Genomic DNA, 24,122 nt, shown 5'->3' on the forward strand with positions numbered 1-24,122 from the left:
ATGCTGGGGAGAAACATCACTGTGCTCAGTGAGTTCATCCTGGTGGGCTTCCCCACCGCCCCCTGGCTGCAGGTCCTGCTCTTTTTCCTCTTCCTTGTGGTCTACCTGCTGGTGGTCCTAGAGAATCTTGTCATCATGCTCACTGTCTGGGCCACTGGCTCCCTCCATAAGCCCATGTACTATTTCCTGAGTAGCTTGTCCTTCCTGGAGGTCTGGTATGTCTCCGTCACAGTCCCCAAGATGCTGGACGGCTTCCTCCTGCAGAGACGGCGCATCTTCTTCACAGGGTGCATGACCCAGCTCTACTTCTTTATCTCGCTCGCGTGCACGGAGTGTGTGCTCCTGGCAGCCATGGCCTATGACCGCTATGTGGCCATCTGCCACCCTCTCCAATACACGGTCATCATGACCACAGCTTACTGTGTGCGGCTGGTGGCTGTCTCCTATGTGAGTGGTTTCATGGTCTCTGTGATCAAGGTCTATTTCATTTCACATGTTGCCTTTTGTGGCTCCAATATCATGAACCACTTTTTCTATGACATCTCACCAATCCTCAAGCTGGCCTGCAAAGACATGTCCACGGCTGAGCTGGTGGACTTTGCCTTGGCTATTGTCATTCTTGTCTTCCCTCTCACCACCACCATCCTCTCCTACGTCTACATCGTCTCCACCATCCTGCACATACCCTCCACCCAGGGAAGGAAGAAGGCCTTCTCCACCTGTGCGTCCCACCTCACTGTCGTCGTGATTTATTACACAGCCATGATTTTCATGTATGTTCGGCCCAGAGCTATCTCATCGTTTAACTCCAACAAACTCATCTCAGCCGTGTATGCAGTCCTCACACCCATGCTAAATCCGTTCATCTACTGTCTGAGGAACCAGGAAGTCAAGAGTGCTATCAGAAAGACTGTGGGGGTTGGCCAGTGCCTTCTGCTCAGCTGAGCCCTCCTGCCCAGCAAGGATGTCCTTCCCAGGACACTTATCGTGCTTGTGCATATTTGCTTGGGCAATAGATCTGGAGTCTTAAAGCAATCACAGCATTTAAAAAGACCAAAAAAAAATTAAAAATTGAAACACATTTTGAAAGACAAAAATTGAGTACACATTATGTATCACTTTAATCCGAAATACATTTAATGTGCACTCTATACAATTTAATAAATTCTTTGAGAGAGTAATAGTAAATGTTAACATATGTAAAATGGTGTTATTAGCCCTTTATACCTAATAAACTATTCTCATAACACCTGTATGAATTAGTTATGTTTAATTACTTGATTTTAAAGATCAGGAAACTGAAACACACAGAGATTTAAATCAGTCATCCAAGATTGCACACTGTATTAAAATATAAAAGCTATTAATGAACCCAGAGAGTCTAACTTTATAACCCACTGTACCAGACTGTATCTAAGAGTCTGTGATAACAGCTCTAAGGGATACTTTTGTCAACAAGCATTGATGTCTGGAAGGAATGAGCCATTCAGTACATAAGATACGTGTAGCTGTGATGATAAATGATAATGGTGAGGTAGTGATGGTGATGACAGTGCTGTTTGTGATTACACTGGGTTGGTGATGATGGACTATTACTGATATTCATAATAATGTTGAGCATTTCCCAGTTCTCTCCCAATTTTAGCCTCATTACAGGGGTGGGATTGGTTTCATGAGATATGAAAGAATCAATATTACTGCAAATTTTGCAATTGATATGTGTCTTGAGACACTCTCTTTTGGGATCTTAGATTCTTATGGACTTTCATGCTATACCATGACTAGTAAAACCAAAGTCATGGGATATCATTACATCAGTGTTTGCCTGAGCTGAAACCCTCAAAACATCAGTATATGGCATACATCCTACATACAAGTTAGGTGAAAAACAAATGCAAAATTTTCTAAGACAACCGCAAGTAGTAGATACCACTGGGGGACTCTGCTGACCAGGTAGGAAAATATAGAACACCAAGGAGAATTCTACAAAATTGAGCAAACTGAGACTAAAATATGAAAGAAATAATCAGAAAGAGCTACCTTGATGCTATACCTTGTCCATTTGAAGTTGGAGTCTAAAGTTGGTCTTCTAATTTTGACCTAAGCCCCCCTTGATATGTTATTCAACATTCCTGGACTAAACTTTCTTGTATATTGCTACTCATATATTGTTACTCTGCTACTTAAGAATTCTCAATTTGAATTAAATAGGACTTACTCATTCTATTATTATTTTAGAATCACTCTAGCATTAATGAAACTCAATAATACCTAATCTTTTCCCCACCTACACCAACTCAACCTAATTTTTTTTTACTGATCTCCAATATGAAACATCCATTCTGATATTAGTCCCAGTGGACTCAATAATTATACTATATTAATTCTTATCTTTTTTATTGTTGTATTTGATAGTTGATTTACAATGTTGTGTTAATTTCTGGTGTACAGCATAGTGATTCAATTATATATATATATACCTTTCTATATTCTTCTTCATCGTAGGCTATTACAAGGTGTCAAACATAGTTCCCTGTGCTATACAGTAGGAACTTGTTTATCTGTTTTGTATATAGTAATTAATATCTGCAAATTCCAAACTTTCTTAACTTCATTCATTCATTCACTGTTTCTTGAGCCCCTAAAATGGTCAACAACAACTGCAAAAACAGACACGGATTCTTCCTTCAAACAGCTCAGAGATGAGTAGAGAAGATGAAGGCGCAATTACCTTCAGTGTCAGTAAGTGTGATGACGTGAGTGCAGGGTTCTATGGAGGCAAATAATGGGTAGACCCAGGATGATCAGAGAAAATGCTCCAGCAGAAGTAGCATGTAGACTAACACTTGAAGGAATCAGCCAGATGAAAAATGGTGGACAGTACTAATGATCAGGTGTTGCAAACTGGGAAAAGGCCAAGCGTGAAGACAACGGCACACTCAAACACACTCAAAGATCATTAACACAGAGTGACATAATGAAGAAGGGATCATGCAAGGAAGTAGCGTCATGTTTACCGACCCAAATCTTACCAGCCTGTGAATTTCCTCTTACTGTATAGGTTTATGGATGCGTCATCAATTCTGCAGAGGCAGTTTCAGTTTCTGCAAGTACTAGTGTTGCTGCAAAACCAGCCTCTGTGCCCCAAAGATGGACTGAGACTTGGAGGCAGTTTGGGAGAATCCAAAGAGAACAGCTGTACTGCTTTGCCAGGCAGAGGAGAATCACCTCAGGCTAATGCCTCAGAGACTGAGTCCGCCTTGGGGTTGGGGTCTTGAGGTTTTATTAGAAAAACTGGATGGAACAGAAAAGGTTTTAAGCATCAGGGCGTTTTACAGGGTGCTACATTCCTCTTAACCTCGATCATCTTCCTGGTGCAGGGAGGAAATGATCGGCCCATTACCTCCTTCCTGGAGCATAGCCCCTGGGTTAAAGCTATTGTCTAAGGAATGTAAGGGAAAAGTTTGGGAGTTGTTTAGTACAAAAGCAGTAAGGGAGAGAAACCAAATTGCAGGATTTCTTAGTCAAAAGAAATCAGCAAACAGTTTTAGCATCAGGGAGTTAGTTTGTTTGCTGCTCCTTCACTAGAACTTCCCCTTGTTGCATTTCTACCAGGTGAACGGCAGTCAGGCAGTCAGGCAGTCACGAGTGAGGCAGCGACAAGGGGAATCAACTTTCAATACTTGGCCTTCATTGTAGCATCTTTTCATTCTGAACAATTGACGGAAGTTTGTGTTTGAGTATCGGTAGGTTGTGAGTTTCTCTAGGGCAGAAAACTAACCTTATGCATCCTTCAATCTACATTATCGGCCACAGTCCCTGACACTGTAGGCGCCTGTGCTGGTTACTGTCTATTTCCCACCCCCCAGGTTTAAGTTAGTTTACTGCCCAGAACTACTCCTTCTCTTTTCCCCTTTTAGGTTGCATTTCTTCTCTTATCGGAGTAAATAAGACTATAAGATCTGTAGAAGAACTACCCCAATATATTTTATATATTTTCCCAGGTGCTTCTCTTTTACTCACTCAGGTTTACTATCTTCTAATAAAAACATAACTAGGCTTTTAAAACAGCCTCACTGGCAATTGGGTAAGTGGCAAAATATTGGGAAAGTAGATGGTCTTGTGAAGCAAATATTTAGCTCAAAACTCTGGCATTACCAACTGTTAGCTTTGTTTTTCAGTTTCTTTTTTAGTTTTTTTCCATTTAAAAAAAGTTAACTGTGGTTCACTTTTTAAAAAAATTTTTTTACTGAAGTGCAGTTGATTTACAATGTTAATTTAAGGTATAGAGCAAAGTGATTTAGTTATACATAGACGTACACATTTTTTTTTAAATTTCAGATTCTTTTCCATTATATTATATAGCAAGAAATTGAATATAGTTCCCTGTGCTATACAGTAGCTCCTTGTTGTTTATCTATTTTATATATAGTAACATGTGTCTATTAATCCCCACCCCCTAATTTATCATTTCTCACCCTTAGTTTGGTAATCATAGTTTCTTTTCTACAGGACTTTAATTTCTTTGAGATTCAGTTTCCTCATTTGTGAAATGTGGGTCAAAAGTTGGTATGAGGATTAAATGAAAATGAATACACGTGAAGGCACCTGGTGCAGCATTTGACATATACTGCTGTATTATCCAACAAAATACAAAGTACAGTACTGCTCATAATATCTTTAAAACTCAGCTGGAGTCTGAAGTCTTCTATGACACTTCTGTTTTTTTCAACTTCCAGCTTGTGCTGATTTGTCCCCATGCCTGTTGGGAAGAAATGACCTCTACCTCGGCTTACATTCTGTTCAAGGTGATGATATCTTGGTTATAACACTCTTTAGACTTTGTCTTATACTGACAATGATTCAAATACACATATTATTTCCCATACTTGATTGTAAGTTTCTTTATGACTCACAATTACTAAAAATGATCATGTATTCAGTGATCAATAAAAATTTAAGGAATAAATCCCTACCTGAATGTATCTCATACTTCCATACCGTTCAAATTTTCTGGCATAGTTCCAAGTTTTAAACATTCTGTTCTCCTCCAACTCTTTTTTAGACTGAGGCAAACATCATGCATTAGTTCTTCATATCCATTTCAATATTTTCTAACATGCTAAGGCTGGAAAGCTTAAAACTACAGTTATTGGGCTTTCATTCATGTTTAGGTTGGCTCCTGTATGTTGCATTTATATGACACATTGATTCACACATAAATCACATGCAGAGGGAGGCAGGCTGCGGGATATCCACTGAGCTGGTGTGGATTACGGCTAAAGTCCTGGAACCAGCAGATTCTGGTGCATCAGCCCTGGAGAGGAAGCAGCAGTCACAGCAGCCACTTGCTCTATTGTTGTTGAGACAAGGGGGTCTGGAGGTTGAAAGTTGTTCCTGGGTTTCAGCCCAAACCCCCGAACCCAGCCCTCACAATGATTTTACAAACTCTCTTTCTGCTTAAACTAGCTAAGGTGACTTCTATTATTTGTAACACAACACTGACTGATGCAATCACCCTGAGAAAATTGTTTATTTATTTAGAAATTTGATTTCCTTATTTGGAAACTGGGAATAATAATACATTTTATAGAGCTGCTGGAAGTGTTAGATTAGATAACATATGTGAAGTCTTTAGAACATGGCAGGCACACGACTTATTCATGTTAGTCTCAGTTTCCTGCAAAGAGTTGTTCTTGCTCTTATGTATTCACAGAAGTCCCTACAGCCCTACCAATGGCAATCCTTGAATTTTTAAAATATAGGGATGGCCTTAGTCATTTGGTTCACAGGGGTGTTTTGAGTTAAAGGATTTATTTATTTATTTATTTATTTATAACATTTTTTTATTGAGCTATAATCATTTTACAGTGTTGTGTCCAGTGTAGAGCACAATTTTTCAGTTGTACATGAACATATATATATTCATTATCACATTTCTTTCTCTGTGAGCTACCGTAAGATCTTGTATATATTTCCCTGTGCTATACAGTATAATCTTGTTTATCTATTCTACATTTTTAAATCCCAGTCTATCCCTTCCCAGCCCCCTCCCCTTTGGCAACCACAAGTTTGTTTTCTATGTCTATGAGTCTATTTCTGTTTTGTATTTATGTTTTGTTTTGTTTTGTTTTGTTTTAGATTCCACATGTGAGCGATCTCATATGGTATTTTTCTTTCTCTTTCTGGCTTACTTCACTTAGAATGACATTCTCCAGGAACATCCATGTTGCTGCAAATGGCATTATGTTGTCATTTTTTATGGCTGAATAGCATTCCATTGTATAAATATACCACATCTTATTTATCCAGACATATAGACCAATGGAACAGAATAGAGAGCCCAGAAATGAACCCACAAACTTTTGGTCAACTAATCTTCAACAAAGGAGGCAAGAATATACAATGGAATAAAGACAGTCTCTTCAGCAAATGGTGTTGGGAAAACTGAACAGCAGCATGTAAAGCAGTGAAGCTAGAACACTCCCTTACACCATACACAAAAATAAACTTAAAATGGATCAAAGACTTAAACATAAGACAAGATACAATAAACCTCCTAGGAGAAAATACAAAAATTATCTGACATACATCTCAAAAATGTTCTCCTAAGGCAGTCTACCCAAGCAATAGAAATAAAAGCAAGAATAAATAAATGGGCCCTAATTACACTTACAAGCTTCTGCACAGTAAAGGAAACCATAAGTAAAACAAAAAGACAACCTACGGAATGGGAGAAAATTTTTGCAAATGAAACCGACAAAGGCTTGATCTCCAGAATACATAAGCAGCTCATACAACTTAATAAGAAAAAAACAAACAACCCAATCCAAAAATGGGCAGAAGACCTAAACAAGCAATTCTCCAAGGAAGAAATACAAATGATAAATAGGCACATGAAAAAATGTTCAATATCACTAATTATTAGAGAAATGCAAATCAAAACTATGATGAGGTATCACCTCACACCAGTCAGAATGGCCATCATTCAAAAATTCACAAATGGCAAATGCTGGAGAGGCTGTGGAGAAAAGGGAACCCTCCTACACTGCTGGTGGGAATGCAGTTTGGTGCAGCCACTGTGGAAAACAGTATGGAGATTCCTCAAAAGACTAGGAGTAGACTTACCATATGACCCAGGAATCCCACTCCTGGACATATATACAGAAGGAACCCTACATCTAAAAGACACCTGCACCCCAATGTTCATAGCAGCTCTATTTACAATAGCCAAGACATGGAGACAGCCTAAATGTCCATCAACAGATGACTGGATAAAGGATTTACATTTAGAATCATTGAAAGGTTTCTGGCTTGAGAGATTGAGTGCATAGTTTTATTAGTCCCTAAAGTACCTGGAATTATCCTAGAATTCCAATATTTCAGCTATTGATAATCAAATTAACCAAATCAGTAAATCTTCTGAATATTGAGAAGCAGAGTTCTTTCTGGGCATACATGTAAAAATAACTTGTATTTTTTAAATCCCTACATCATATGAATGATATAAGTACAGTAATAAATATTTTCCTGTTGAATTTTATAATTATTTCACCTAATTTTATTTTTACTAAAAGGCATTAACTGAATGAATAAATTGACATGCTATTTACAACTCACTATGTGTATTTATAAAAATAAATTCACAAATAAAAAATTTACTTTTGTTCTTGCTCATGAATTTGAGTGCAAAAAAATGTGTTCACATGAATGCTGTAAAGATGGCACCAAAATTCTACTGATCAGCATACTTACATTTGTTAATCTTTTCTCTGATAGAAAATTATTTAAGAGGGAACTAAGAATATCCCCAAATATTGGACAATAACCTTTATCTGCAGCTACCACACTTACAATTTTCAAAGAGTGATATGGTAGGGGAGGGGTATAGCTCAGTGGTAGAGTGTGCTTAGCATGTATGAGGTCCAGTGTTCAATTCCCAGTACCTCCATTAAAAAAATAACAACTAAATAAATAAATAAATAAAACTAATTACCTCACCCAAAAATAATTTTAAAAAGTGAGATATACACAGAGGGGGTGGTGCAGGCAAAGACTCATTCTGTCACACGTTAGATCTGTGTCCTCAGTCTCCTAATTGGTGAGCAGGCCTGGACCAGACCTGAGACATAAGGTCATTTCTTGTTCCTCTGGCCTAACTCCTAGACTTTGAAAAGCCTGGGCAGTCTCCTTGTACTTTCCCCTAGACCCACCATCTAATCACCGCCCTCAAGATCTTATCACTCTAATGGTAAATGGAGACAGGGAAAGACGAAATTAGAGGAAAGAGGAGGTTTACAGCAGAGATGCCATCAGCTGCCTTTTCCATGTGCCCGTGGCCTTGTCTCCTGCCCTCCTTTGCTTTGGATCCTTGCTTATTTTCTTCTTGGATTTCTAAGAATGGATTTTTCTCCTGCCATACCTCTTCCTCAGGTTATTCTCAATAACTATTCACATGAGATATGAAAGAGAAGAACAATGTAAAACAACCCAAAAGGAAGAGCCAAGGCAACAGATGTTTCCTTAACAGATAAAAGAAGCATAGCTGGCCACTTCTAAATTTGCTTTACCAACTGCAGCTTGATTTCCTAGGCCCATGTTCAATTGTTTGTCTTTGATGTTTACGAATACTTGTCTTTTGAGTGGGGGAAATGGAGAGAAAGTTGTTCTTCTCCCTAGAGCTTAGTATGTACTATTAACACTGTTAAATCCTCTTTTGTATATTTTGATCCTCTCACCAACACCCTCCCAAATAATATTAATGCCTTAAAGTAATAGGTCATGGGTAATTATTACTTCCTGGACAAGCAGAGTGGAAGGAAAATAAAGGGTTAGGGCTAGAGTTAGGATCAGTCCCCAGGTTGATTTGCCATAAAGCTGTTGCTGCTCTGTTTCTCCAACTGATAATTATTTGGCACCTTCTCTGTTGACCCTTGGAGGTCACTAGGGGAAATTTCTCTAACTTCTTTGTCATTGTTGCTTTTGAAAATCCTGCAGCGTTTGTGAACAAGGTCCCCAAGGATGTGTCTTTTAAAGGACAGTTGTTTCTACCGAGCAGTGGGTTTATTGCATCCTGGAACTGTACAGTTCTAAGTTCTGTCTGAATGAGGTCTGTGGGAGGAGTCAACATACAAAGCCAGCCCAAGTTCAGTGGCAGAGAAATAGAACAAGAGAAAGAAGAGAGGAGTGGGAAGAGATACACACTGAATATATACAGAGAAAAAAAATCTATAAAACAGAAAAAAAAAACCTCTCCCACCTTGGATTCTTATCGTCCAACAGGGCATCCAACAGACTCAGAAGTAACTTTTAATTTTTGAATTTAAATGTTGTACCACAAATATGAATTTGAGGTGAAGTTGCCTTTTCCTTGAATTATATAGAAGAATAATTTTTAGTTTCTGTATAATCCACCTGGACCCTAGAATCTTTCCCAGGTGAGAAGAATTACAAAGTCATCGAATTCTTAAGTTTCTCAGAGAAGCAATTTTCAAGGATTTAGATCAGGTTATTCCAGAGCCGCTCCTTTACTTCTTTTTCCTTTTTCCAGCCTCTTTCCTTTCTGTCCTCTATCTTCAAGCCCCAAAGTGAAGAGGCAAAGACTCACAGTGGTAGCACAGGGCATATTCTATGAATACCTCTCCACGGGTTGAATTACTGGACAATGGAATCAAGGTCTCCAAGCCAGACTCAACTAAGATGACCTACTTCAGTAAGATTCCTCAAGAGGAATAACAGAATGCATTACGGTGAGACATCTGGTCAATTAAACATCACAAGTTATTTGCTTACTGAGTGCCAACCATGCATCAAGAACTGAGCTAAACATTAGAGATAAAAAGATAAACAAGCTAAAAATAGGATAAATTTGGTATTTTCAGGGAGCTCATAAATCTAGTAGTGGTGACAGGTAAACAAAATAATACATGTTATCATGATATGATGCTTTTAGGTCCAAAATATTATAAAACCAGATAGCTGGGGTGATGGGAAGGAGATGGTGATAGCAAAGGGTGGTTAGGGATGGTTAAGTAGGCATTTGCCAGGTGGCAAGAGTTAGAAAGAATTTCAGATAGAAGACAGAGTATGTGCAACTGCATAGAGTCTTGAAGGAGGATATTGTACTGAACAACTTTAAATTCCTCAGTGTGGCTTGAGCTTGGGTTGAGTAGCTGAGGAATATTAGGATACGAGGGATGTGGGAGTCAGATCATGAGGGACCTGCTATGCAACATGAGGAGTTCAGATGTACAGTATAATCACTGAAGGGTTTGAGCTGGAAAGTCACATGTTCATATTTATATTTTAGCAAGATTACTCAGTCTGGAGAGGGCAATACTATTTAATGTCTATACATGTTGTCTTGAATGGACAACAGACCTTGCCAGAGTCTGTATGGGTCTTAGCCCCCTGCAGTGCGGGCTCACTATATCTCTGCTGAGACTTGAACCTTTATTTTCTTTTTCTTGTGATGAGAGCTTTAAAAAAAAATGTTTCCTGAAGTGTAGTTGATTTTGCAGGGTTAGTTTCAGGTGTACAGCAAAGCGATTCAGTTATACATATACATACATATATTTGTTTGCTTTTCAGATTCTTTTCCATTGTGTTATTACAAGAAATTGAATATAGTTCCCTGTGCTATTCAGCAGGTCCTTGTTTATTTTATATATACAGTAATATGTGTCCATTAATCCCCAGCCCCTAGTTTACCCCTCCCAGCTCTTTCTCCTTTGGTAATCAGTTTATTTTCTATGTCCATGAATCTGTTTTTGTTTGTAAATAGAATTTGTATCATCTTTTTTAGATTCCACATATAAGTGATATCATATGAGATGTCTTTCTTTGTCTGACTTACTTTATGCAATATGATTATCAAGACTTGAACTTTTGACTTTCCTTTCCATCTACCTTCCACCTGAACTGCACAAACTGCCTCCCGTTATTTGTCCCATTCCCCTAGTTCTCATCAAACTTCCACTTCCTTCTTGAGAAAACCTATTTCCCACCTGTAGCATCTTCCAAGTGATATATATCAATCTATTCCTTTGATTCAGCAGGTGAGTCCCACCCCTGACTGAGCCAACACTCTTTTCCTAATAAAGACCTTCAAAGTTAGGAAACAGTGACTGGGTGAGCCATACCAGGTCAGTGGCTGGATCAGAGGTCACTATACAGTGGGGAAGCTCATACAGATTTAGATACATATGAGGGTCAATGAGGGGTAGGGTGAAGAGCATCAAAGTCTTGAGGAGAAAAAACTGTAATAGCTTGTTTACTTGTTTTTTCTCCTCAAGACTTTGAATGGGGAAATCTGACCTTTTCATCTTTATATTTTCAAAATGCAGGGTGGGGCCAAACCTCCAATGAGTATGCGTTAGATCTTTATCTTAACCACTAACGATTCTATAAATTATCAGCATGCATAATTTGTTGAATGTTTTAGTATTACAACTTTTTTTTTCACTCTTAAAGGAATTAAAGTTTAGGCAAACTGAGGTTTGCTCCAGATTATAAAGTTATTAAGAGATAAATCATGGACTAGACTTCAGGTCTTCCAAGTACTTGTCTCACTGGTCTCCAGTTTCCTTAATCCTTTACACTCCGAATGCTGGGGCTTCTTTTGTCCATGTTGAGTCTCTTGTTATGTTACTCTTTTGTTTTCTATGATTCCTAAAATAGCAGACACAAGTGAGGGTGCATTCCTATGTAAAAATTCCTTCACAATCTTGTTATGTAATTGGTAAGATTTAGGCTGTGCTTCCATACTGTGTCATACCTCCTGGGCAAAAATGACTTCCCTGAGAGAGTTGTTAAAATTAATTAAATGATAATGCTTTTTAGTAGAGAAAGATGTCACATTTGAGTTCATTTCACTGTGGTAATTTTTCCAACATATATAACCAATTACTTTATTGGAGATCTGGGGCTTTTAGGCCACAGAGTAGATATAAATCAGAAATAATTACTAAACATCTAGGAAATTTCACATCTTATTCTTCTTTCATTTCAGGTCCCTGAATTCTGCCTTTCCCTTTCCAGGTTGTCTTGCTTGGTCTCCTTGAAAAGTATGTTTCTTTCTTTAGAATGATTTTATTTATAATCTCAAGCCAACTTTTATTTCTACTTTTCTCTTTCTTTTATCTCAACTTAGGATGGAAGTGTTTTTAAATTTCAGTTCTCTCCTCCGATTATATACTGTGCCCTGGGAAGCCCAGGACCCTTCTGAGTTGTTGAATTTCCTGACTTCTCACTCCCAACGCAGCTTCTTAAATGCAACGTGTCCTCAAGAATTATCCACAATGAGGAGGAGTTTCAGTCAGTGAGTAGATAGAATTAACACTTCTTCCAGCAATGTATGTGTGTATATAATATTATATATGCATAAGTAAAACTATTTTGTATATATTATATATATAACTATTATCATTAGTGTTCCTAGGAGCCATCTAAAAAATCAAAATGTATATAATGACTCTAAGAGGGTAGACGTTCCTTCATTCAATTTTTTACGCCATGGCCTTAAAAATAGGCACTGAATTGTTAAGCACTTTTGCCAGTGTCTTCAGAAGACACAACATAGCTAAGGAGTAGACCAGAGTCAGCAATTCTTCTGGTCAGGAGGGTCTTTTCCAGTTGATATTCTGATTTTATTTTCTCCAGATTTTGAACTTCCCTGCTTCCTGGACCATCCTCAGCACTTTTCCAATCACGATGGTCTCCTACCAAACAGCTACCCCTGAAATCTGTGAATATGCTGAGAAGAAAAGGATTTCTATCTAGCACTCCCGAAGACCTCTTTCTGACCCAGATCCAAAGGCCTGAAACCTGAATCTGACTTCATGATTTTGCTTTGAGATCCTCTGCTTTGTATCGGGGGTGGATTTGTTTTCAGGTCCTATTCTGATACCCTATTTTCTGGAGAGGATCTTGCGGCCTCTCATGATTCCCAAATTGCATCCTGGGACCAGATTATGGCACTAGGATTAAGTTTAATCCCTTGCTGCTAATGTGAATTTCCCTCTTCAGTTTGGTGCTACTATCCTTAAATCCTTTGTCTTTTCATGTCCTAACCATGTGGAAGGAAAACATCACCCATATCAGTGAATTCCTCCTGGTGGGCTTCCCTGCTTCCCCTTGGCTGCAAGTTCTGCTGTTCCTCCTCTTCCTCATCACCTACCTGTTTGTGCTGTTGGAGAATTTAGTCATCATCCTCACTGTATGGGTCACTGGGTCCTTGCACAAGCCCATGTACTATTTTCTGGGCACCATGTCCTTTCTGGAGACCTCATATATATCTGTCACTGTCCCCAAGATGCTGGCTGGATTCTTACTTTGTTCCAATACTATCTCCTTCCTGGGATGCATGACCCAGCTCTATTTCTTCATGTCACTCGCTTGTACTGAGTGTGTGCTCTTGGCTGCCATGGCCTATGACCGTTATGTGGCTATATGCTGGCCTCTTCACTATCCAGTCATGATGACCACAGGATTTTGTGTTCAGCTAACCATCAGTTCCTGGGTGAGTGGCTTCACCGTCTCCATGGCAAAGGTATACTTCATCTCCCAGGTTGCCTTCTGCGGCAGTAATATCTTGAACCATTTTTTCTGTGATGTTTCCCCCATCCTCAAACTGGCCTGCACAGACTTTTCCATGGCTGAGCTGGTAGACTTTGTGCTAGCCATTGTCATCCTTGTGTTTCCTCTCACAGCCACTGTCCTTTCCTATGCCTTCATTGTCTCTGCCATCCTGCACATTCCCTCCGCCGCTGGGCAGCAGAAGGCCTTCTCCACCTGTGCCTCTCACCTTACAGTGGTGGTCATCTTCTACACGGCTGTGATCTTCATGTATGTCCGACCTCGGGCCATTGCTTCATTTGATTCTAACAAGTTGATCTCAGCCATCTATGCAGTCTTTACTCCCATGCTCAACCCCATCATCTACTGCCTGAGGAACAAGGAGGTCAAAGATGCCATCAGGAAAACCATGGCAAGTGGCCGAGCCCTTCTCTTGAGAGATTCTTTTTGCTGAAGAGACTGAGCTATTCCTTCTTTTTTCATCATTTGCAATTATAAACATACTGATTTAGCACAATAATTAAGGGATAAGGAGCCAGATATCAAAGGAAACCCCCTTTTCTTTCAGGTCCTAATTAAATGCTTCCTTTTATAAGACAATGTGTGAAATGATCAGAACTCTAAGAGACATGTATTAGTAAAATAGTTATAAAATAATTTTATTTTTATGAAGACATTTAGAAATAATGTTTTTAGAGTTCTATTGGTGATATTTTTTCCATTTTGAATTTGTTTTGTTTTAAAAGCCCTATCTTTGTGCTGTAGTCAATTTCATGACCTGTTTATTGCTTCCTAGGAGCTTAGGGGACTGGTTCCTCTATAATCAACTGACCTGGATGATATCTCATTTTAATTCTTTTTAAACTTTAGGAAAATATGAGAGACAAACATCTCTCAGGCTCCAATAGAAACAGTGTAAGATAGAGAGCATACAAACCTTGTCATGGCAGAGAGAAAACAAGATTTCATATATATATATATATATATATGTATGTGTATATATATGTATGTATGTGTATATATATACATACACATACACACATATACACACACACATACATATATAATATGTTGAACCATTTTATAATATAAAATTATGTAATGTAATATATAATTTTATGATATGAAATATATATAAATGTAGATGTTCCAATAAACTGCAAACTGAGATAAACTCTATTTATCTATAAAATATATAATTTCATGCTTTAGTTCTCTTTCTTTACTGGAACTTCTACGTATATAATTTTGGGGATGTTATAGTTGAGGACTCTAAGAAAAACCAGTGGCAATTCATTAAAGCCCCCCTTCTTTTCAGGTAAAGCAAGCATTGGCCTTGACAAGAGGCCACAGAAGTGCTTTTGCATAGGTGTTACTTGGCCTGATGTGTAGGACCTTCCCAAGTTTCCCAGAACATCTCTCTTCTCATTTGTTTTTCTTTTGATTTTGGAATGGTGGGCCTATATCCTCAGAAGTAGTACACATTTTCATTCAGCCATTATAAAATGATAGAGAGATTCCATCTGGCTCAGCAACAATGCTGGATGAGTGAATTAATGAAATACGGTCGTTTGCCAAGAGTTTAAGGATGACAGGCATACTGTTTTACCCTAACACCCTTGGAAGCCACATTTTATAAGTCTTAATTGGGTTATTTATTTGTATACCACATTTGCCTTGTTTTGACTTTATTTACATTATAACTGCATGGTCTTCCCATTTCGTATGAAGCTTTTATATAAGGTCAGATGAGACTGCTTTAAATAGATATATTTTACAAACTGTGGTAGTTTCCAACTTACACAAACCTGTTACATTCTCCTACCCTTCGGTCCTTTTGGCTTCACCATTGTATAATTCCTAATAATACATACAATTTTTCTTTAGTCAAAAAATAGTGTTATGGGCCATGGCCTTCACATAAACACAAAATAATGTAAGATGGCTTATCTTAAATCATATAATTTCTTACTCCAATGTTAGAATTTTCTAGTCTTTTCATCAAAAAATGGCAGTGTTATGCTGTATCTATTTCTGTTTGAAAACCTTTGTTAAATCACTATTAGGCAATTGATGCCTTTTAAAAATTTCACAAGATTCATTTTTATTCTAAAAATGCTTTTTAATTTCAGTTAAGCAGCCCTAGTATTATTTGTTATTATAACCCCAACTATCATCTATATTTATAACCTGACTTTTTTTCTGGTTTGGACCACCTGATTTAAAATTTGTCTATATAGTCTTTAGATCATTTGTTATATAAATCCACTGTGTCCTAACTTCTATTTTACTTGATGAATTGGCTTTCCAAGGGAATTATTGTCTCTACAACAGTGTGTTTTTCTTTTATTATGTTTGTTTTAATTTTTTTTTTTACTTTAACTTTTCAATGTTTAAAACATGCAGAAAAGTAGAGAACTTTTCCCTCAACTCAGATTTTTTAAATTTTTAAATTAATAATTAGATTTTTATAATAATATTACATGTTTAATATTATACTCCAGTTATAACTGTTACTTTATTCAAAATCAGAAGAGTGGCATTGAAAAAGGAAAAAAATGTGACAATGAATATATACATGTTCATGTATAACTGAAAAATTGTGCTCTACACTGGAATTTGACACAACATTGTAAAATGACTATAACTCAATTTAAAAAATGTTAAAAAATAAATAAATAAATAAAGTAAAATTGTCAAGCAAAGAAAAAAAAAAAAAAGAAGAAGATCCAATGACATCTCATTGTGTAGAGATAATAGAGTAAGCTATACCCAAAAAGAACCCTAGGGAACATCCCACTTGCATAATCTCCCAGGACCTCATCTTTTAAGATCATGGAAGAAAATGATTCAATTCACTATTGGTGTTTAAAAAATAAGTGTTCTATTCAACCAAGAATACAGCCAGAGGTTGAAATGGAATCCACAGAAAAGCCCAGGTGATGGCCAGCTGTGAGGAGAGGGCTAAGAATCACGGGGATCCAGCACCAAACTCTGGATCTGCAGCTTGGATCTCTGGATCTTACTCTGCTGGACTCACTGGCAGGTCCATTTACCCAAAGTTCCCCATCTCTAGAATAAACTCATCCCTGGTTTCCAGGTAAGAAGGAGGAAGATGCTGAAGGAATCAAGTCTCTGCAGAAACAGACAACTTAAGTCTATCCTAGGAGAAGGGCCCTGTCCTGATTTTTACAATCCACAGTCTATTTGGGAGAAGAGATTTTTCTTTTTCTCTCTTCTCTAGAATTCTTGGCCTTAGGAATCTACTACTGGGCTCTTAATGGGAGGGTCAGTTTGTGTGCAAAAAAGCCCAAGAAATCAGAAGATCCATTGTCTCTCAAACTAGCTACCCCTTTTCAACTACCAGAACCTTCCTGTGCTCTGACTTTTCATCCTCGTTTCCACAGAGTTCTTGTCCTTTCACTTTTCCCACACTCTCTGGGTGATGCCCCCTGGACTCACAGCAAAATACCTAGGACACAAGACAGAGCTTCTTGTAACACAGGCTGGGAGGTGGGAAGGGGCCAGAGCTCAGGAGTCCTGGTGTTGGGTGTGTGGGGACTCCCTGCCCCAGCACCTAGTTGTCAGGCTGCTACCACATTGCATATTCCCTCTGAGGGGTAAGAATGAGACAGAACAGGAGTGCATACTGAAGGTCTGTTCCTGTTTCTACTGGAAGAGGAACAACTCCACTGGTGCCCTCTCACTTACACCAGTGGTCCAGGCGGTCACACCCTGTGTTACTCCTGGTTCGTCACAGAATCTCCCCATTCCAAAGAGAACATGAAGCTGGACCAGCATCAGCTGTGTCTTACAAGCTTTGTACTATGCTTTAAACAGGGATTATTAGAGTTTAGGAGAGTTTAAAAGCAGATTTGTGACAGTGCCATTGTGTATGAGAGGGTTCTGCTCTTACTGGATGCATTCAGTTATTCATTTACTAATTCAGCCAGTCAGTGAACATTTCCTAAAAACTTACTATATTCTGGGAAATGCAGTCATATGGATTGAGATAGGGTTTCTACACTGAAGAATTTGTGGGCGACTGGCTTATAAAACAATCATGTATAAATTAATTTTAAAAATCGTATTATACACATACCTCAAAACTCAAATTGTACACATGTATTATGCACAGTTCATCATATGGAAACTCACAATGATGAAACAGTAAACAATGAGCTTATCAGACAATATTAGGAAATGAGATCAGTAATGGATTATTTGGGCTATTAAAGTTGTAGCACTTATCAAAGATTCTCTTGCATATTCTCTTTACATTATATCCAAAGGAAAGCAATTTCTCATTTAGTTTTGCTAGTTCCTCAGATTATTCCTTGACTCTGCCTTCCTGGTCCCACAAGTTTGGTGGACCCTAATAGTATGTTCATTTCCATCTGGATGGCTATTTATGAATAGAAATCTCACTGTAAATGTGTAGTCTTCAAATCAAATCCTACTTGGCAGCACATGAGCCAGTGGTCCAGCCACAACTGATCAGACCACATTTGTCCTCTCCTGCCAGCTAGATGTAGAGTTAGATGTGAGAACAAACCCTTACAACTTCCCCTTATCCCAAGATGGCCCTTCCAGACAGGCTTTTGGCTCTGACATCTCCCTCAGTCTAAAGGGCAGTTCTAGGACTAGTACTTCAACCCTCCCCAGGAATAACAGACTCCAGCCCTGATTCCCAGCCATTTACTGATGACCCTGCTACTTTCCCTAACTCTAATCTCCTTCCCCAGGAGCTTGGATTCAGCCAGGTTATTCCTTGCTTGTTCCTGATGTACAGCACTGTACAGACTTTGAATAGTGTTTCCTGCCTGACTGCAGACCACTGGACCCGTGCCTGATTTCCTACTGATGCACCTCTCCAGCTGACTGGATAAGCAACTATGCAGGCATAGTTGTGGCTGCATTCGGTCTCCACAAAGGGTAGGCCCCCTAATTCCAGAGGGTGAGGTGCTGCCTAAGTCTGGTCTGGTCTCCACTGTCCTGCTCTGTGAGGATGAGGTCCTATCATGCCTTAATCTTGGGCACTGCCAAGGTTCTCTGATCCAATGAAGAAAGGACCAGGACTGTGGATTACAACACGATCTAAAATGGTCTCCTAAAATTCCCTTCCTACTTGGAAGGATGATAAGGAAACACAAAAGAAAAGGTTATTATTGGTTCTCTTCCTTGATGGAATAAAAGAGGAAAGTCTGCTGACTGAAAACTATGAAGAAACAAAAACCTGGGCTTTCTACTAAAGGCAGAACCCTTTATATTTTTCAAATTCACATAATATGTTAGTGCTCATTTTTAGATAGCTTCGGGAGGAATATGGGGATGGGAATTTTACAAATTCACAAGTCAAATATTTACAAGAATTTTAAAAATCAAATACATTTATTCTTCCAATGAGATCTACACCCTCAGGATTTGGTGCTCAACCGCAGTCAGTTTTTTATTGCTCTATTGATGTGGATGTGTAGACAGGAACACACATCAATGGGTACAAAAAACCAAACCTATCTGACTGAATTCATCTTGCTGGGATTTTCCTCAGGTCAGCAGACCCAGATCCTGCTGTTTGTAGTATTTCTCATCATCTACCTGCTGACTGTGTTTGGGAATCTGCTCATCATAGTGCTAATTTACGTTGACTCTCGACTTCATACACCAATGTACTTCTTCCTTAAAAACCTGTCATTTACTGATCTCCTTTTCTCTACAACGATCGTCCCCCAGATGTTGTTCCATTTGCTGGTAACAAGAAAGACCATTTCCTTTGCTAGGTGCTCAATTCAGATGATTTTTTTCCTAATAGCAGGGTGCACAGAGAGTTCCCTCCTAGCAGTAATGTCCTATGACTGCTATGTAGCAGTCTGCAAGCCCCTGCACTACTCCACCCTCATGACCCAGAGGGTTTGTGTTCAACTGACCATAGGATCTTGGGCCAGTGGAGCATTTGTGTCTTTAGTAGACACCACATTTACTTTCTCTCTCTCATACCATGGCCAGAACATAATTAATCATTATTTTTGTGAACCTCCTGCCCTCTTGAAGTTGGCTTCAGAAGAAAGCTACAAAGCTGAGATGGCCATCTTTGCTATGGGAGTGGTGATCCTCCCTGGTCCTCTCTCCCTCATCCTCTTCTCTTACTGGAATATTATCTCCACTGTGATTCAGATACAGGCAGGGGAGAGGAGGCTTAAGGTCTTTTCTACCTGTGGTTCTCATCTTATGGTTGTTGTTTTCTTCTATGGCTCAACCATATTTACATATATGCGTCCAAATTCCAAGAAAATGAACCAGAGGGATAAGGTGATCTCTGTGTTTTACTCAGTTGTAACATCTATGTTGAACCCATTCATTTATAGCCTAAGGAACAAGGATGTTAAGGAGGCATTTAGGAAAGTATTTGGAAGATAGAGCCTCTTTGGAGGCAACGATCTCTATACTGCCATACAATTGTGGGGATAAACATATTCCCAAGAGGTTCAACATCTTTAACAGCTTTCTCTCTGAAGTGTCTTTAGGCTGATACATCAGAAAGGGTCATACAGGTGCTCTTATATATCTAGGGTGTTTATGTTTGTCAACTGTATCTTTCTCAAGATTATTCTCTGTGGTTATAACTTAATAGCAAAACACTATTATGGGGCAAGAATATTATATTAATTACATTTATATATCATATAAAATTTTAAAACAGGATCTTGTTTCCACCAAGTTATTGGATCACTAGTCCATATTCACCTGGGGATATTACCTTCTGGTTCTAAACTCCACAGCTGCTTGTCAGCCTCATCCAATGCTAACATCATCTACAGTCTTTTACAGATCTTAGAGTCCTATCTGATATCAATATGCTAGACTCTATCATTTCCAGTGACAAAATGTCAGTCATTTTTTACCCTGAAGCTGATACTAGAGCCTTGTTTTTTATTTTGTTTTCTTCTCTTTTTTCCTGTAGATTTCCTGTGTATTTTTTCCTGTATATTTCCAAAATACTGCTATAGCCAATTCAACTGCACATGGGGGAGCTTTTGGTCTAGACAATAATGTGTGGGATTCTCATATTCCAGCAAATATGATATAGCTTGCATATACCGCACACTGCTTCCCTCCAAAGACCATTACTGGCTCTATCCTCTTCTGCAGATATAACTGTGCCAGTACCCACTTCCTTTCTGGGAAGTGGGAGAGAATGGCTGACGTGTGAGAAGCAATCCTAGAAGGTGGAGATTGCTCTGTGGGAAAAAATGATCCCTTTAGTCTTTTCTAACTACTGCTGTAACCTTCTGTTAGAGCAGAAGCACCATCAGTGACAGACCAGTAGCTTCTAACCAGTGTTTGGCCTGTTAAACTGCCCTTCGCTTAGGGGAAAAATCCACTGTTGTTGCCCCCTGCCCCCAACTCAAGGTCTAACTGCAGATATTACATGACATTGACCCAACATGTCATTAGTTTGTGGGAACACTACCAATCCCCACCCCCTGGCCTGTTTGCAGGGTCTGTGAGCCATGAAAATATAGCTGGGGTCCGTCACAGTCCTGCCCATTTCCCCCATGGTTATCCATTCTTCCTGGCCTAAGTCCCATGACACAAACACACTCATTCCATTACTTTGTCTTTCATTTTCCAGGCTTGCACATACCTCCTGACTCATCCCATCCAATGAAAATCTAACTCATTTGTTAAATAAATGTATATTGACAGTCCTTCTAGATACTGGATATACAGCAATGAACAAAGTGTAAAATGTCTATCCCCATAGAACTTGTGTTTTAGAAGAGGGTGATAAAAATGAATAAACTAATAAAGTAAAACACATAATGTGTGATGGTAATAAATGCTGTGAGATAATAAAGGTAAGGAAGGGTGAAATGCAAATTTAAGCAGCTGGTCAGGAAAGACCTGAGAAGATGACATTTCAGTTAAAGGACATCTTACATCTTAGAGAAATTAACATTGTGCTGTGACCAGAAGGTTAAAAAGAACCAAAGAGAGATCTAAGGGAGGAGGGTCTAGGCAGAGAGAACATAGCATCCCAATGGCTTGTATTGAGAAAGTTTGTTGAGATCAGGACAAAGGTCAGAGTGTTTGAAGGCTGATGAGTGACAGGAAGAGTGTCAATGAATGAGGTCATAGAAACAGGCAGAAGCCAGAGTGGTAGGGCCTTTGTATTAGTTTCCCAGGGCTACCATAACAAATTATCACAAACCTGGTGGCTTAGAACAGCAGGAATTCATAATCTGGAGGCCAGAAGTCTGAAGTCAAGGTATCTGCAGACTAGGATCCCTCAGATGGCTCTAGCAGAGGACACTTCCTTGCCTCTCCTAGGTTTTGTACTGAGCTGGGTGTTCCTTGTCTTGTGGTACCGTAACTCCTATCTCTACCTTTGTCTTCACAATGTCTTCTCTCCTCAGTCTGTGTCCTCCCCTCTTCTTAAAAGGGCATCTGTCATTGGGTTTAAGGTTCACTCTCTGAGGATGATCTCATCTTGAGATTTCCCTTAATTACATCTACAAAGACCTTTATTCCAAAACATAAAGTCTCATTTTACATTCCAAGTAGATATCTTTTGGGGTGACACAATTCAACTCACAACAGCCTTGGAAGTCCTGAGAAGGTGACTGATTTTATGTTCAATGGAAAGCCATCCTGATGTTACTGAATCCAAGTTCATGTGCCTGACACACAGTGAGGCCAAACAAACCAAAACGTGAAAGTCTGGAGCAGAGAAAGGTTTATTGCAGGGCTGAGCAAGGAAAATTGTTGGCTCGCAACTGAAAAACCCCAAACTCCCTGAAGGGTTTCAGCTGAACATTTTTAAAGGCCATGTGAGGGAGGATCAGCCTAGGGTATGTGATCAGCTCATGCACAATTCTCTGGTTGATGGTCATCAATCCTGAGGCACCAGAAGGTCTGGGGACTACGTGCTTATGATCATCAAGTAGTTAATTTCTTCCATTTGGTGGTGGTTTTATCATATGAAGAACTCAGGAAAGATGGATCAGATACAATTGTCTAAATAGTTCAGAGAGGAGCTAAAGCAGAGGATATAGGGGTGGGGTCTGTCCCAGGAAGGCCCCATAAAGTCCTGCTTGGTTACAGTTCCCCCCTTTTCTTTGATATGTCTCAATCTTGAACAGGTGTTGGACAAGAAGGAGAATAATGTTTCGGACGGAGATGTTAATCATCAATTTGGCAGAGGAAGTCTGTTTCAGTCTCCAATCCTGTTTCATCCTTCCCCATATCTTTCAGGGAATGGGGTGATGACAGTTCTGGATACTTCCTGCTGAAACAGGGTATAGTCTTACCTCGATTTGGGGATGGAAACAAAGTTGGAAACATTCCCAAATTCCAAGTCTTGTATGATTAAAACCTCGTTCCTTGAAGAACTCAGAATGAGCCTGAAAACCAGACTGGACCTGGCACTTGGGTGGAGATTTGTGGCCAGGTAGCCAGTTGTCTTTTATCCGAGTAGGTTTTACCTTTGACGTGGTATTAACACATATTTAACAGGAGCTATTGGCCATTATACATCTCCTGTTTTTTAGGGCTCCCTTTCTACAAACTTTCCACAGCTTTCTGTATCCCTAAGGGTTTTTCCCTTTTTTTCCCCATCTAGAAACAACAAGCTCAGGACCAAGTCCATTTCTTTTCCCTTCACAAAATACACTTCCATTCCTCACACCTTTTTTTTTTTTACTCAAAACATATATCCTACTTCCTACTGTATACTGAAATGTTTCCCTTATTATTTTTAGCAGCTTTAATGACATGTTTAAATTAGAATCCTCAACTCAAGTTCTAGTAAAAACCAAGAAGCAAGCAACCATGAACTGTCTTTTAAATCAGCATTCGGTAAACTGGCAAACACAAACACATCATCTTCAAAAATATTTGCTTTTCATAGAAAATATCTCACTGTGGCACCAAACATATTCATTGACAGTGCCAAATACCTCTAGTTACTCTGAAAATGGAAGCCAGTGTTCAGTAATTAATATTTCAATATTTTATTTTGTTTGGGAAGGACCTAGCCATTCAACAAGCTTCCATCATTTAACTTAATTTAATACAATTCTAAAATTTCAAGTTACCAACTATTTGGAGAGGTCAATAGTTGAGTAGACTCAACTATTTCTAGAGAGTTCATTCAAAAGCTCCTCTCATTTGCATTTAATTCACCTGTAAGAATTTCATCACACCAAATAAAATTTTTTCTTTCTGCTGACAAACTCTGCAATGGAAATAATAAACTTATTGACCATTAGTAAACCTAGGTACAATGAAAGACATGTCTGTATTGATTATAGCACCAAGCTTAAGCTAGCTTTTTAGAACTGAAGTAGAGTTGATTTACAGCATTGTTAAGCTAGCTTTAATCATTCAGCACCGAACACTTCCCAGATCATGTGAACCTGAAGCTGTTCTGTCCAGCTTCTTTATACGTAGAAGTATTATGTCTCTAAGCACTCACGTTTAAGTCAATTAAATAGAGCTCATTTACAAGTTAATTTTTACATGAAGACAGACAGAACCAGAGATCT

The 24,122-nt window shown here is 38.8% G+C and overlaps 3 protein-coding genes across 3 annotated transcripts; all 3 read left to right on the plus strand.

The window, feature by feature from the left end:
* On the plus strand, window positions 1-949 carry LOC105096180 (olfactory receptor 6B9). Its single transcript, XM_010988472.3, has one exon. The coding sequence runs from the start codon at window positions 1-3 to the stop codon at window positions 943-945; it is 945 nt and encodes a 314-aa protein (XP_010986774.2). The 3' UTR covers window positions 946-949.
* A 12,123-nt stretch (window positions 950-13,072) lies between these two features.
* Window positions 13,073-14,029, plus strand: LOC105096179 (olfactory receptor 6B9). Its single transcript, XM_010988471.3, has one exon. It carries the CDS (start codon window positions 13,073-13,075, stop codon window positions 14,027-14,029), a length of 957 nt encoding a protein of 318 aa, XP_010986773.3.
* A 5,039-nt stretch (window positions 14,030-19,068) lies between these two features.
* Window positions 19,069-20,057, plus strand: LOC105096174 (olfactory receptor 2D3). The gene has a single exon (XM_010988467.3). It carries the CDS (start codon window positions 19,069-19,071, stop codon window positions 19,990-19,992), a length of 924 nt encoding a protein of 307 aa, XP_010986769.3. The 3' UTR covers window positions 19,993-20,057.
* The last annotated feature ends 4,065 nt before the right edge of the window (window positions 20,058-24,122 follow it).

This window comes from Camelus dromedarius, chromosome 12 (assembly GCF_036321535.1).
Source record: "Camelus dromedarius isolate mCamDro1 chromosome 12, mCamDro1.pat, whole genome shotgun sequence".
In the NCBI taxonomy this organism is placed as follows: domain Eukaryota; kingdom Metazoa; phylum Chordata; class Mammalia; order Artiodactyla; family Camelidae; genus Camelus; species Camelus dromedarius.

What these genes read in the sequence shown, in the direction of transcription:
- LOC105096180 (XM_010988472.3), top strand. Translation starts at nt 1, where the DNA reads ATGCTGGGGAGAAACATCACTGTGCTCAGTGAGTTCATCCTGGTGGGC.
- LOC105096179 (XM_010988471.3), top strand. Translation starts at nt 13,073, where the DNA reads ATGTGGAAGGAAAACATCACCCATATCAGTGAATTCCTCCTGGTGGGC.
- LOC105096174 (XM_010988467.3), top strand. Translation starts at nt 19,069, where the DNA reads ATGGGTACAAAAAACCAAACCTATCTGACTGAATTCATCTTGCTGGGA.